The sequence below is a fragment of the Barbus barbus genome (assembly GCF_936440315.1).
Source record: "Barbus barbus genome assembly, chromosome: 20".
Lineage (NCBI taxonomy): Eukaryota > Metazoa > Chordata > Actinopteri > Cypriniformes > Cyprinidae > Barbus > Barbus barbus.
The window spans coordinates 15888808-15904949 of NC_136748.1; the positions used below are offsets into that span (position 1 = coordinate 15888808).

The window sequence follows — 16142 nt, forward strand, 5'->3', positions numbered from 1 at the left end:
CTCAGCAGCGGGAGCCACCCAGCGTCACTCCAGCTCATGAATATTCACACCAGCGTCACTCCAGCTCATGAATATTCACACCAGCGTCACAAGAAAGAGAGCGTCACATAAAAGGATACAGGTGAGGTCACTGCGACACAAACAGCTGGACAGTTCGCGCAGAGGCCGGTAGACGGGCGAGTGTCAATAATAGAAAAAACAACACTGGGACAGTTTTTAAATCCTCACATTTAAAAAAGGGAACTAAGGTTGCATCACGTATAAAAGAGCTCTGCGAGGAACGGGAACATGTTCACTTGGGTAAATAAGGAACACGGTGGAAGGAACAAGGAGGGAGACATGTTTCAAACAGTGACTGGAGGACTTAATAGTCTTTATACTAAAAAACTCCTGCCTTTGGAGGAGACCTACCTCTTCCATGACTTCCACTCACCGGCGCTGGAGGATGCGGACTTCCAGAGCAAGCCTATGGTCCTTCTGGTCGGACAGTATTCCACAGGGAAGACCACCTTCATCAGGTAATGCATGGCTTTGACAGTGAGTCAGCAAAACATTTAGTACAGGGTTCCTACGGGGTTTGGAAAAGTATGGAATTTGATTCAAGTATTTTCCAGGTCTGGAAAAAAGAAAGAGTATGGAAAAATATTTGTGTTTCCGGACTTTTGCCCCTATTTAGTTTTTTTTATAATAGAAAATTCAGAATTTAATGAAAATAAATGTATCGTACAAGAAGTGAGGTTTCATGGCAGTGATTCTTTAGTGATCGCCAAATAAATTCAAGGTGCACTTTTTCATTATGAAAAATACCGGTTAGAAGCATTTTGGTTTCTTCACACTATATTCTTAGCACTGTATTACATAAATCAAGGACCTTTGCAAAAATACAAAATATACAGACTTTTATGTTTGTATAACCATTCAATTTAGCGTATAGGACAATGCACACTGAGCCACCTGTTGTGTCAACAGCCTATTTCGTGTTGGGGTAAAGAGACCTAAGGCCTTGAAATATGGCATACTGCCCCCAATGAAAGCCTAATCTTAAACACTTTTCTATAGTACCAGTCTTTTTTATAAACCCTTGAACTTGGCAAATGTTATGCCATCAGCCCATTTCGTGTCATAGTTTCTCCACCACCACAGAGGATGAGTTAAATTGGATATTAGGCCTTGATATTAGAGGTACTACCGTAACAAAAGCAAAATTTTGAGCAGGTAGATCTCTGGTAGAATTCATGTGCATCCATGCTATCTTTTTATTCATAGTAAGATGGGAGTGCAAAGGAAATAGGTTATATAAAACTAGAAATTGTAATGCGTAAGAATGCATAACATTCCCATGCACATCTGTATTTTTAAATTATTTATTATTTTTTATATTAGGGACTCTGTATTTATTTTTTTGTTTATTTATGTTTTATTGTAATTTTACGTTATTTAAATTTTTAGTTTTTAGATTTTTTTTATTTGATCTTTTCTTTCTATGTACAGCAGCATTATACAACAGCTTTATAAACAAAGGTTGAGTTGACTTGACTTAAAAATAAAAAATAAAAATATTTACAGATGACTGTACTATATACCAAATATAAATCAGAAAATAATGCTCTATGAACGATTTATGTTAAATGTTGTCTGAAAATCTACCGAGAGGTTTGAGTCTGGAAAAGTATGGAATTTTGAAATGGAAAATGTGTAGAAAGCCTGGTAGTATTCTTTTCCGTCAATGTTCTTAACTTGAATGAATTGTAATGTCTAGCAAGTCAAGAATGCATTACAATATTATTATAATCTTATTAGACACCAGTATATTTATTTTCATGTACTTATTTAATTTCTCAAAGAACAGCATGTACACGTGTGAAGTTCAGTACAGTCAGCTCTTTGTGGTTGCTGCAAACCCTGGCAAGGGGTTGTGTAAAAACAGCTTATGCCAGCTCACATAGTCCATTCATCCATGAAGAGATGCAGAAGGCTGGAGAGTATGCAAACAACTCATAGAAGCATCACTATTCTTCTTATTGGCTTTTCACTGTAGGTCAGTACCATCCAGCTTTGATGTCTGTGCTGTTGCTCATCAGGTCCTACTCTAGACAGTCTCTGAATGAATGAGAAAATCCAATAGCTCTGTTTCATGTTGAACTCCTCTCAAACTAGAACTGGCTTATTACTAAATCAGCCATTCATAATATAAAACATAAGGTCATATTTGAAAATGATGGATATTTAAGACTGTTTAAACACTATTGCAGTTGAATGAATAATAAGTTGCTAAGTTCAAGAGACAACTTATGTTTGTATTGTTTTTCACTTCCCCTCATAAAATGGTTTTCATGTCTCTTACATTACACATTTGCACAGGAGTAATTTTTTAAACAGTTTTTTTTAAGGAGTAATTCAGCCATATTTAATAATGAATACAGTCTGATTGATAGTTCCCCCATGTTATTGTTAGATTTTAATGACAAGCCATGTGTGTTTCTTTGCTTGGAAACCTTTGACACTTTCTCATCCTCTGGCAGGATGTAGTAGGGATCTATGCTATTGCTGGGGAGTTACAGGAAGAGTGAGACTGATGAATAGGTCTGTTTTCACATTCTAGCATTTGTCCAAGGGTTAAGTGCCACTGTTTAGCTTTGATCCTTTATCAGCTTGGATGTTTATTTGTCTCAACCTACCCAAGGCTATTGGGTAGCATTTTAAATAAATCGCTGCAGCATTTGTTCCATTCGTTTTTATTCTCACCCAACCATGACATTTTGTTGTTAGCATGTGCAGTCACATGATCATGCCACTCCAGTTGACTAAGTAGTGGTTTGTTAATACTTAACCTCTCCCTCCTGCAGGTATCTTCTGGAACAAGATTTTCCGGGAATGCGAATTGGCCCTGAACCTACGACGGATGGATTCATAGCTGTGATGTACAATGAGAACGAGGGGATTGTTCCTGGAAATGCCTTGGTTGTGGACCCCAAGAAACCTTTCCGCAAACTCAATGCATTTGGAAATGCCTTCTTAAATAGGTAAATATCAAGAGCCCAATCCCTACTCTTTAGATTTGAGCTTCAATGGTTATGACTAGTATTTCAATCAAGTGTCTTAAACACAATTTTATTCAGAGTCTCTTTGCTTGCTCAAAATATTTAAATCTTGGAATTTTTAATGGTAATTTCACCCTAAAATGTGACCCTGGACCACAAAACCAGTCATAAGGGTCCATTTTTTCGGAATTGATATTTGTACATATTCTGAAAGCTGAATAAATACGCTTTCCATTGATGTATGGTTTGTTATGATAGGACAGATATTTGGCCGAGATACAACTATTTGAAAATCTGGAGTCTGAGGGTGCAAAAAAATCTAAATATTGAGAAAATCGCCTTTAAAGTTGTTCAAATGAAGTTCTTAGCAATGCATATTCCTAATCAAAAATTAAGTTTTGATGTATTTACAGTAGGAAATTTACAAAATATCTTCATGGAGCATGATCTTTACTTAATGTCCTAATGATTTTTGGCATAAAAGAAAAATCAATAATTTTGACCCATACAATGTATTTTTGCCCATTGCTACAAATATACCCCAGCGACTTAAGACTGGTTTTGTGGTCCAGGGTCACAAATGGAAATGGTCACCAATTACACATTTTAATGTTGTTCCAAACTGAAGACTGTCATTCATCTCTGACTGTCATTTATTTTTGAAACACAAATTAAGGTATTTTTAATGAAAACTGAGAGATTTCTGTCCTTCCACTGAAAGCCCGTTCCACCTAAATTTAGAGGCTTTAAAAAGTGAGCTTTAAAAGAGATTGTAAAAGGAATACATATGAATCGAGAGGTTTACGCCAAGTCATTGTGAATTTAATTTGCATATAAAAGTTTGATCTTGTGGATGAAACAAATTGAGCTTTCCTTTTACCCATTTTTGGGTGAACTAACCCTTCAACACCTCTGAAGAAGTAAATTGGGGCTGAATCAATTGATAACGCCATATTCCAGTGTTCAGTCAAGCTTGAGCCAGGAGAATAGTTGTGAGACATCATGTCATGCAGCAGGGAATTCTAGGATGTGGGCAAATATTCTTACGCACTACATTCTGTAACGGATGTCCCTCTTGCCCGGGCTGTTGCCAAAACAAGGATTTTCCATTATCTTTCTCTGGCAGTGGTATAGGATATGGAAAACTGTCTGGAATGGCATAAGTACAGTTTAAGGTTTACAGTTTAACTATAAAAAGACTATAAAGACCATGCATTCACACTATATATTATGTCTCAATGCTTTGCAGCTGTCCATTTACACTCTTAACACTCTTAACCGGTTAAGATGTTTTTCTGCCAATCTCATTCTGCTGCTCATTCATTTCTTCCTTTCGTCCCACGCAGCCTGCTTTTCTATTACAGGCAAATATTTTCTCAAACAAAGTGTCTCAAAAACTGTGTAAAGGGGCTTGGATACGTCTCCTTTTAGGTAACTATAGCAGTTGCATGAGCTTCCACAAGTTTTAATGTTTAATTTTAGTACCTAGACAGTTAGACAAAGGCTTTTTTTCCTGTTAGCTGGATATTTATGTGGAGGGGAAATTGGTAAGTACTTCTTTGACAGTGACCACTATAGAGGTCAAAGGCACACTTGACAGAGAACATCTCCTCTCCTCCAAAGGAACCTCAAAACAATGCACTTTGTTTCCTGTGGACCCTGTTGTGCGTCATGTGATGGCACGTTTAGGCACAACAGTTTCTTTTACTTATATTCTCCTCGCTTTTATATACTGGCTCTTTTGAATAAAATGCATGTGTCATTTTCTTTAAAATGAAACTTAGTCAAATGCTTCTTCCTCTATGATGTTTGCTTACAGATGTTCCTCTAAGGTTTTATTATTTTTTGAATTTTTAAAAAAAGACATCCTCAAAGTCACTTGAGACAGTGTTTCAATCTTAACATCACTATAATATTCCCTCACATGGAGATTAAATAATAGTTTTATAAACATTACGAATGTATTATACATTTGTTGATTGTCTGAATCCTTGTCCCAAAGTTGTAGAGTAATTTCTGTCCAATAGTTCATCCACCTTAATCAACATGTTTAAAGGGGTCATATGACGTTGCTAAAAAGAACATTATTTTGTGTATTTGGTGTAATGCAATGTGTTTATGCCGTTTAAGATTCAAAAAACACATTATTTTCCACATACTGTACATTATTGTTGCTCCTCTATGCCCCGCCTTTCTGAAACGCGTCAAATTTTACAAAGCTCATTGTTCTGATAAGCGAGGCGTGCTCTGATTAGCCAGCTATCCAGTGCATTGTGATTGGCCGAATACCTTAAGCATGAGTCGTAAATATTATTCCCCTCACCGTATTGTGCCGTGTCCCGGCGCTACGACACAAAAAAACAATAAAACCCATTACAAACGAAGCATTTGTTGCATCCAGTGGGGACATAATTACTGATTATAATGACTTACACTGTTTTTTTTACACAACGTGATGCAACGCAATCGTGCTTGAGGAAATTCTGCTTACAAAAAAGTGCTTGTTGTTTGTCGTTTCTCCAATCACAAATGCAGACATTACATTTTTGCATTTGTGATTGGAGAAACGACAAACCACAAGCACTACTCTACACTGCTAAAAACTCGTGTTTGAATCATCAGTGGCAAATTCTTTAAATAAGAAAACTTACTTACACGCTGTGAATCAGAAGCACCAGACTGTCCTTGCAAAGTTGGAATTGCCCCACTTTATAGAAACAGCCTTTGTGCAAGCCAGCATTGTAGGCTACTCTTCCAGGTTCAGGAAATAGTCCTCCATAAAATGCGCTGCACACACTCTAATATTTGGGGTGAACTGTTCTGGAACAGTGTTGTAAATACAACTTAACCACTGATTTCTAGTTGTGTCCTCTTTTGGAAACCCAAACAAAGTAGTTTCACTTTCACAACGAAACACAGCGTCTCCACGACATGGCGCCGGCGGCAGCAACAACACTACAGCAAGAATAATAGTTCCTCCACCTTTCATTGGGTAAACATTTGGGCTGTGTTTTGCAAATCTCCCCACATCGTGACCTAGACATGTGGGGGCGTGTTTGAATGAGCTATTTTAGGAGGGCGTGGTCTAGCCTTAACTTTTATAAAGAATATCTCTTTGGTTTTGAGACTTTAGTCTTTGCAACTTCAGGGATCTTATCTATGCCCAAACAGCTTGTAGCACTCCAAAGACAAAGGAAATCATATGACCCCTTTGAAACCCTCATTAATACTTATTTGCTCATTGGCCTTCACAGCATTGTCTTCTGGATGGATGCATTTTTTTTTTTAAACTTTAAGGTTTCATTTCTTTTTTATATAAAGTTTGCCTCTGTTTATATGTGGTCACATTAACAAAATACTGGCAAAATTCTGTGGGCAAAAAAGTCCACTGTTAGTGGTTTAGCAATGCACAAAGCACAGCTTCTGTGAAATTTCGCAGAGCAACGGTAAATGTGACCACATTTTGTTTTTAAGCCCTGTTTAATCTGAAGTTAAATATACAGCACATTAGTCTCCTTTTGTTTTTATGAAGTGACTTTTACTTATTTGGTATTTTATTCTCCTATAGTTTATTATTTGTGTCAAGTTTTATTCTTTGAAAGAATTTAAAGAGGAAATGTTTCTCAAATGTTATTTTTTCCCATGACTCAGATCAAATGAGTCAACCGCCAAATGTAGTGATACTACCAGCATTTCCGGTGATAACATGAGGTGATGAACTCTCTCCATCTGTCTCACCAGGTTCATCTGCTCACAAATGCCGAACCAAGTTCTGCAGAGCATTAGCATCATTGACACGCCAGGGATCTTGTCCGGCGAGAAGCAGCGCATAAGCAGAGGTCAGTGGCTGCAGTGAGTGTTTACTACAAAGACTAGAGTGAGCTCCTGTACAGTATTGTATGACAAACAAAAGCCGAACTCTGTCACATGGCCACACACATGCAATGGGATATCAAATGACTAAACAGACACCACCAAATATACCTGATTCTTCTCTGACAGTCTTCTCAAGTGCTCTTTCAAAGATGTTTATTAGTGAAGAGCTGTTTGTCAAGGTAAAACTAGTCACAATTGGATGCTTAGTGAAGCGAAGGTAACGTCACATGACCAAAACAATGTGAACTCTGCTGTTTAGCCTTCTTGGTGTCTCTGTGGCTATTTCCCATTGAATATAGATTTGGTGTGATGCCTTAGAGCAGACAGACTGGTTTACTCCCTGGAGGACTGAAGCTCATGTTCCCAGTATAAGGAACAATCATAATGCTTTAGTCATTAATTTTCATTTTAGTCACCAGATCTGGCTTGTTTCATTATAAATTTTCTCTGTCCTTTCCGTCCCTGTCTGGAAACCGTGATGAGTCTGGTGTTACGAAGTCAGCATTTCTCACTTTCTTTTTCCTCATTTTAAAAGCGTATCATTTAAAAAGTATCATTTAAAAGAGTTTAGCTTACCAAATACACTTCAGGGTTTATATCAGCATACTGGTATCTCAGCATGTAGCTGGTGTTTATGTGTTACTAGATAATCAATTAACAAATCAAGCTGCTACATGCTTTAATTCTTTTTTTTTAACTAAGAAGGCGGAGCAGTTCTGAGACATGGCCAAGCGATTTTTAACAGTAATGAGATATGCCTGTTCATGCTGCACATGTGTTATCTGTGAAAATGCAAGGCAGCAGAGGTACACTGCGAGTGTACGCAGACTCAGAGGGTCTGCAGACTACAGATTAGGCCTGGTGGCACAAATGTAGAACAGCACAAACGTACGGCCGCAGCTTCGGCTATGAGGGATAACAATGTTCATGGGCGTTCCACATCTGTTCTTGTTTTAGCTCCACTCAGCTGAGGTTGCATTCCTCTTACGTTAGCGTCTCTGACACACGATGCACCATTAACCTTATGCATTAATCATATTTCATTCTTAATACAAATGTGAATTTTCAAAAATGAAAAATAAATGAATCTTACACCCAGACATTTGTGTTGTTCCTGCTTTCAATTTTTCCAATCTCTAGATTTTATAAATGAGTGCAGCATATTTATAATTAGCCTGCTTTTTATAAAAGTGATTCAATATTTATGGGAAATAATGCTGGTAAGTTGACAACTTATAGTGTGACGTTTTACTCTACAACCATCTAACAGTATATTGTTGATTTTTATAATTATAATGCATGATGTTTGGACTGTTTGTACTTTTAAAAATTTATTCATCACACTGTAGGATCAATTACATTGAACTATGGCTAATATTTTAAAAGAAATGGTAACTAGGTATAGGACCCATTACATGGATGTTCCCTTTTACATTTATGTAAATTTTAGCTTCAATTTTTGTTTAATTAAAAAAAGTTAATTTAGATTTCTTCTGTATAAAGTTGCCTTACATGGAACAGCATTGATGGTTCCCACGCTCTTAAGCACTGAGCCCCTCTTTTGTAAAGGCTTGGCAGAGCTTTTTGCTAAATTTTTATAGCAATGTGTAATCCATGCCATTATTGTTGGAGCAGCGTAATTTCCTCATGACTGTTGGGTGGTTGGATAAGCTGGATCTCATTGCTTTAAAATCAGGTTTTGCACTGGTTTGTAATGAGCTCTATGTGAATGAGGGCTGAAGTGGTGCCCCTGTCTCTATGAGGTTCTCATGGTCGTAACAGATCAGTGATCTGTGCACAAGGCTTGAAAGCTGATCTTTATGTCCTTCTCTCTTTCTATACCTGTTTCTTCCAGCTACAAAAGGAAAGGTGTAACCATTATTTATGCATGAAGGACAGTTTAAGACATTTCCAGTTTTAAAATACCAATTTCAAATTAATTGTTTGTGTGTAATGTTTCCTCAAGGAGTGATGTTTAGTCTTGGATCTTTGTATTTTATATTTTAGGGGTGTTTGTTTGTTGTTTTTTTAATTTTTTTATAATAATACTATTATTATTATTATTATTATTTATGTCTGATTATTTATTATGCATATTTATATTCTATTGGAGTTCCACAAACTTGGGTTTGTGAGTTGATGAAAAGCAAATATTTAATTTAATCATAAAAATTTAGAATTAAAATCTATTATATAAATGAAATATTTTATTTGATTACCTGCATTGTTAAATGAATGAAATGTTAACTTAGAATCTACTTCAAGGATTTTGGGGTTCAGCTAACGTATACGTTTGGGAATTCCTTTATTATATTATGTATATTTTTTAATTGTGTTTTTACTGTCGTTTTACTATTTCTATGGTGTGTACAGAATGCAGTGCACTCAATCAGTTTTTTCTTTTGAGCAGGGCAATGAAGTACATTTTAATTCTGCTCTATTGTCATATTTCCCCATAGGCTATGATTTCTCCGAGGTTCTGCGCTGGTTTGGAGAGCGAGTGGACCGTATCATTCTCCTCTTTGACGCCCATAAGCTAGACATATCTGATGAGTTTTCTGAAGCGATCAAAGCTTTCCGGGGGCAGGATGACAAAATCCGTGTGGTCCTGAACAAGGCTGACCAGGTGGACACTCAGCAGCTGATGCGGGTTTATGGTGCGCTGATGTGGTCGCTGGGGAAGGTGATCAATACTCCAGAGGTGGTGAGGGTCTATCTTGGCTCTTTTTGGGCCAAACCTCTCCAAAATGCAGAGAATCGGCGTCTGTTTGAAGCTGAAACTCAAGATCTCTTCAGAGACATCCAGAGTTTGCCTCGCAACGCTGCCCTGCGTAAGCTGAATGACCTCATCAAAAGAGCTCGGCTTGCTAAGGTAAGGGTTTTAAAGTCACAACTTAGCAGTCCACTTAGAAATGCATTTTGATGTTTTTAAACATTTGTTTAGTATCATTTATATTATTATTATATATGTCAAAATTAAATGCATAAAATTGTGTATATTATGCCTGACATATAATTTTATTAGATGGTAATATTTGATTATTTTTATATACTTATAGGCCTGTTTTATTATTTTAATCTTATTTTAGTATTTTCTTTAAAGTTAGTTAATTATAAATAATGTTTATACATTATACATTTATACATATTAGATATTAATATGTTTAGTGTCGATGTATTTATTTAATTAGTAAATAATTATTAATATATATTAAGTATAATAATTATTAATAATACCTTGCCGCTTGTCAAACTTTCCTGCATCGCTACTCATTGTCTGTTATTTTGTCTTGTGTTTGACCTTAGTTCAACCACTATTGTTTTTGGCTGAGTGCACTGTATGAACTTACACACTGTACCACATGAGCCCTATTCAACACAACCTAGTTGTGCCTTAACACTTAAATATGGACTTATAAACAATTCACTCATGGAACCATGACAGAAAGTGCGTCTTATCTCTTCCGCAATATTTTCCAAACACGTCCAGCAAACAGGAATCCTGAAGCCCTGTGCTTGCCTTCCTGTAATGGTAAAGCCATGTGAGGCAGCTAAATGCCTTCTCCATCTCCTGGAAAAGCCCAGAAAAGTCCCCTTCCGTGGTACAAAGGAATGTGTGTAATGGGCTTGAAGAGAGCACGGCCCTTATTTTCCCTAACCTCTCCACCCCACTTAGTCTTGCCACTCGTCATGTTTACGCCTTTCCTGTCCTCCTCGAGCCGCCAATCATCCTTAAAAGGAATAAACATGGCTTAAAAGGGAAAAGCCCAGCCTTAATTTGGATCTCTGGTGGTGTACTTCCTCTATATTGAGGAAAAGGTTTGTGTAAATACAGACGCTTTTGAATGTTCCTTTGGCAAGGGCATTTCTAAGGTGTAAACACACAGATGGTGTTTGATTATGTAACCGATTATGACAAAAATTGTCTATAGAATAATAATAGTGATATTGGTCCTGTGTTTATTTTATTGTAACATAAAAACACAGTGCATTGTGATATAATTTGAGGTCTTAAATTACTTTAATTGGGTTGTAACGTTTAGGCGTTCGCTGTACACATTTTTTTTAAACTCATGCTGTATGTCATAAATTAGGCTTTGTTTTAATTAAATAGTTGCTCTTGTCATTGGGCTACATCTTGTGTTTATCTTAAATGCAGTCACTAAATATTAGGTCAGTGTAATTTATTATAATAAAATAATGCTAAAAAAGAAGAAAATTATTATTAGAATAATTAGTATTATTATTAAAATCATTTTCAAAATGTACGCCTAGCAGCACATCTATTTTTATTTTTTTTTAATAATCAGTATGTTAAATGTAGGCCCATATTTCCAGTATACATTATTCCATAATCACAGATATATTCTCATGAATTTACTGATAATATGCTGTGGATGTTATAGGTGCACGCTTACATCATCAGCTACTTGAAGAAGGAAATGCCTTCCCTGTTTGGAAAAGAGAAGAAAAAGGAGGAGCTGATTGCCCACCTGCCTGAGATCTATCAGATTCTGCAGAGAGAGCACCATATCTCGCCTGGAGATTTCCCTAATGTCATTAAAATGCAGGTGAGACTTGGCCTGTGTCTTTGGAACAGGGGTAAATATTAGATGTTATATTACGGCTTCTACATGTGTTTACAAACTAAACAAAACTAACCAGGATGTTTGTTTTATTTCAAGAAACACTGTTCTTGGATGAATAAAATTTCCTGCTGGTTATTAGATTGTTAAGTACTGGTGCAGGTGTATGAGGATTCCAGGCTGTAGATCTGAGGAATGTTTGTTTTGTACAGTGTGTTAGTGCTGTGGTTGAGTTCCTGAGGGGGCTGCTGGAGTCCCAGCCCTGCTATTGTCTGTACTTTCACTTTCTTCTGGTCTTGCCTGAGGATGTTTACCCAGCATGACTCTCTAGGCCCACATCAGAAATCGCATTACAGTACTGTATATGTGAAAACAAGACTCTAGTCAAGCACTGTAATGCAGTTTCACATTACTTCACAGAGATTGAGGATATATCTCACATCTGGGTCTTTCACATTTGCTTAATGCCTAGGCATGCAGAATTTTAATTGCTATGAAAACACAGCAGGGTGATTCCGTGTCAACCCAACCAGTGGTCATGTATAGTGAGGAAACCAAAATATTAAATATCATAGATGACTATTTACGGAGTAATCCACTATTTTGTAGAGGGGGGTCAAAATGACAAATTTCGCCCCTGAGATTCAGAGCCAGAGTACAGGGGGCAAAGATGGCAGCATCATGTTATTTTTACACAGAGATTGGTAGGTCTGTTAGTAAAATTCCTTTGCATTACAGATGATACTTTTGTTATGATAGAGGGAAACAAGATACATTTCTAGTTTCAACATTGTTTGTTCTTCAGACATTTCTCTTTAAAAGAAATAAAGTATCATCTGTATGTGAAGTGACCCACATTTGGTTTTTGACCACTGAAAATGTGTACAATTTAACATTTTACTCCTGGAGCCGTACTGAGATTCCAATATCTCTGGAAACAAATAGGACATTAAAAAGGAAGATGCCAAAAGAAAAGTTTGTTGAGACCCAAAATCTAAAAAGGGATTAAGATATCTTTAATACTTGATGTACTTTAATATCTTGAGATACTGGTGTGCAAACTTTGGAGTAAAAAAACTTGAAAAGTGCTTTTACCCATTTTTGAATGGTCACCACTGGCATATAATGCAACAAAGATTGCTAAAGTCAACAGATTTTACTAACAGACCTACTAATCTCTGTGTAAAAATAACATAATGATGCTGCCATCTTTCTAAAGTCATTTGCACCCCCTGTAATCTGGCTCCGAATTTCCGAATCCCCCCCCCTACAAAATAGTAAGTAAATAGTAAATGTCATGATGTATCTTTACTCAGTAAAGATACATCATGACATTTAATATTTTGACTTTCATCACTACACATGTTTATCATTCTTCAGAAAAAATATTGACAAAATCTAAAATTTGATTAAGTTTCTGAAATTTGGTTAGTTTGACGGAATGACCCAGCAGTCATTAGTGAAAGTGAAAGTGACGTGATGTGGCCAAGTATGTGACCCATACTCGGAATTCGTTCTCTGCATTTAACCGATCCTAAGTGCACACACACAGCAGTGAACACACACACACACAGTGAACACACACCCGGAGCAGTGGGCAGCCATTTATGCTGCAGCACCCAGGGAGCAGTTGGGGGTTCAGTGCCTTACTCAAGGGCACCTCAGTCGTGGTATTGAGGGTGGAGAGAGTGCTGTACATTCACCCCCCCCCCTACAATTCCTGCTGGACCTGAGACTCAAACTCACAACCTTTGGGTTACGAGTCCAACTAGCTAACCATTAGTCCATTACCTATAATAACAATGCTAATTACTGTCTGCACACATGCTCTCAGTGAACTTTCCAACCAGACAGCTTCCAGGCAACACTTGAAAGATAAAGGCCATGCTCTAAATAGACTGTAGGCAACATTGATTCACTCCAGAATTAGACATCATATCACTGCAATAACAACTTCAGGACTTGGATGCCTCCTTTGTTTAGGCTTTACTTTATAAATCAGTGTCATGATCTATAAACACATTATAAAAAATTATAATGAAACAAAAAGTTGTTTCAGTTGTTTATGCTATATTATTACAGACACTTTAATTTGACATTAAAATGTCTCCTTCTGTCACTCACATCTGCTAACACGCAGGAGCAACTGCAACACTACGACTTCAGCAAGTTCCCTTCTTTGAAGATCAAGTTGATTGAATCTGTGGACAGAATGTTGTCCACCAAGATCTCAAGTCTGATGAACATGATCCGAGAGGAAGAAAGCAAACAGCCTTCTCAGATGGTAATGGGTGGAGCCTTTGAGGACTCGTCCGATGGGCCTTTTGGCCACGGATATGGCGAGGGTATCAGTGCAGGGGCTGATACTGAGGACTGGATCGTGAGTCGCGACAAACATCGCTACGACGAAATCTTCTATTCATTGATCCCTATCAATGGGAAAGTAACCGGCATCAATGCCAAGAAGGAGATGATGAATTCTCGTCTGCCCAACACTGTACTGGGAAAGATCTGGAAGCTGGCAGACTGTGATAAGGACGGCATGTTGGATGATGAAGAATTTGCTCTGGCTCAGCATCTTATTAAAGTCAAACTAGAGGGATTTGAGCTTCCTACAGAGCTACCAAATCACCTAGTGCCGCCATCGCACAGGAAGAACCCCACTGCAGACATCTTGTACAACCACCAGGAGGATTGATCATCTTCATATCTGCATATTTATCAGCCAGCTGCTAGCACAAAGTGGCCTTTGAATACTGAAGTCTTACTTCATTGAAAGGGATGAATTAGTTAAGCCATCTTTCATCAACAGACATGTGTGACTTTCACATGCCCAAGATTAAGTATGTTTGAATATATGTGCACTAACTCAGTGTTAAAGAACAATATATTCATATTTTTGAAAGACATACATATTAAAATTACAGCCCATATAATTGATTACTTCTAAATTTTGTCCCTGACCGACATGTGCTTGCAGATTGTGAAAATAGATGGCAGTGCAGTTGTAGATAATTTTATGCAGTGCTTTCAATGTTATATTACATTTCATATTAAATAACAATTTCAGTTAAGCATGCATTACAGCAGCCAAAAATAATACACATACATGACACACTATTACAGAAGCATCCATTCATTTCACTCATTCTGACAGTGTGAATATCTATTAAATTAATTTTGAAACACAATATAGTCTTTTTCCATTAAGCTTTTCCCTGAATGTACACTTTTCATATGAACTGCATCATAGTGTTGAAATAGACTAATTGTGAGCTTATTTTACGGTGGGCAAATTGTAATTCAGTGTTTCATGATGCAATTAAAATTGTTCAGTACTACATACAAAAAATACTACATAAACTTTTCTTACACTGGCTGTTACTTTTTTTTTGGGATTGAATTATGTGACACTGATTAAATGTACAAATTTATAATAGCATTATACTGAACAGCACTGAGTTTTGCCAAAGTTTTTTGTTGTGTATAATATTTCTGACTCGGTTGTGAAAATTTATAGTAGTTTACAGCGGCAAGCATTTAGAAATGTGAAACATCTACATTTAAAAAAATAATCCTGCAAAAATATTCTACAATATCAGTATACCGGAGTGTTCCAGTACCACTCTTCTTCTTTACTTTTTTTGAGATTGTCAGCCTGGAGAGATTGTCATTCTAATTTAAGCCTAATAACTCTGCCTTCTACTTTAATAACTTTAATAACTCTGCCTTCCAATTTAAAAAAACTTAGCTTTTAACTATTCAGGACAAACAATGAACTTGTTCAACTCATGAACAACTATCACTAAACAAAAAAAAACACAGCTTTGGATCGTTCAGGTAAGAACACACTATTAAGAATCAAGCGTATGTAAACTTTTGAACGGGGTCATTTTTATAAATTCAACTATTATTTTCTCTTGTGGACTATATGTAAACATCTTTTATGTGAAATATCTCATTCAGGTCAGTACTAAATAAACAGTAGCATGCATTTTGTATGATCCCTCTTATTTTGGTAAAATAATCAACATTTTGCAGATTCTGCAAGGTGTATGTAAAATTTTGACTTCAACTGTGTATATATATTAAAGATTTTACATAATTAATAATGTTATACACAATGACAGTAAGAAACTACATTGAATTAAATATAGTGTTTATATTTCTGAGGTGCAAAAGAACTTCTATTGAATGATGAAATCGTTGTCATTATGAAACTCCTTTATGCCGTATATACACTAATACTGATGAATGTAATTATGTATGTTAAACACTGTCACTATAACCACATGTGCATTTGAACTAATATACAGAGATTGTTTCTGTCAGCTCAGAGGTGGATTACATGAACTAGACTGTAACTATTTGACATGAGGCCAACTCTTAAGGCTTTTAAACATGAAAAATCATTGTGTTTATGTGCAGGTGAAGTTGAAATGTGATTAAAGCCATTCTATTCAAGTTTCCCAGACACTTAAGTACATTTATAGGTGTTTAATGGTGATTCCTATACTTTAATGAGCCTTTGACACATATACAACCGTCAACCATCTGTTAATATGTAATTTGCAAATTTTATATAACATTTTAAATGAAATAAGGGAATGTAATAAATGTTTCTATTTCAAATTCAAAT

General features: G+C 36.4%; 1 protein-coding gene across 1 annotated transcript; it reads left to right on the top strand.

Annotated features, from left to right (window-relative positions):
* The first annotated feature begins 77 nt into the window (after positions 1-77).
* On the top strand, positions 78-16142 carry LOC306886656 (EH domain-containing protein 4-like). The gene is made up of 6 exons (XM_079443952.1): positions 78-518; positions 2847-3023; positions 6783-6880; positions 9377-9789; positions 11324-11488; positions 13644-16142. Exons 1-6 carry the CDS (start codon positions 289-291, stop codon positions 14199-14201), a joined length of 1641 nt encoding a protein of 546 aa, XP_079300078.1. The 5' UTR covers positions 78-288; the 3' UTR covers positions 14202-16142.

What these genes read in the sequence shown, in the direction of transcription:
- LOC306886656 (XM_079443952.1), top strand. Translation starts at nt 289, where the DNA reads ATGTTCACTTGGGTAAATAAGGAACACGGTGGAAGGAACAAGGAGGGA. An exon ending in GAAGCAGCGCATAAGCAGAG is followed by an intron (nt 6,881 to 9,376) that starts GTCAGTGGCTGC and finishes ATTTCCCCATAG; the next exon opens with GCTATGATTTCTCCGAGGTT. An exon ending in CTAATGTCATTAAAATGCAG is followed by an intron (nt 11,489 to 13,643) that starts GTGAGACTTGGC and finishes GCTAACACGCAG; the next exon opens with GAGCAACTGCAACACTACGA.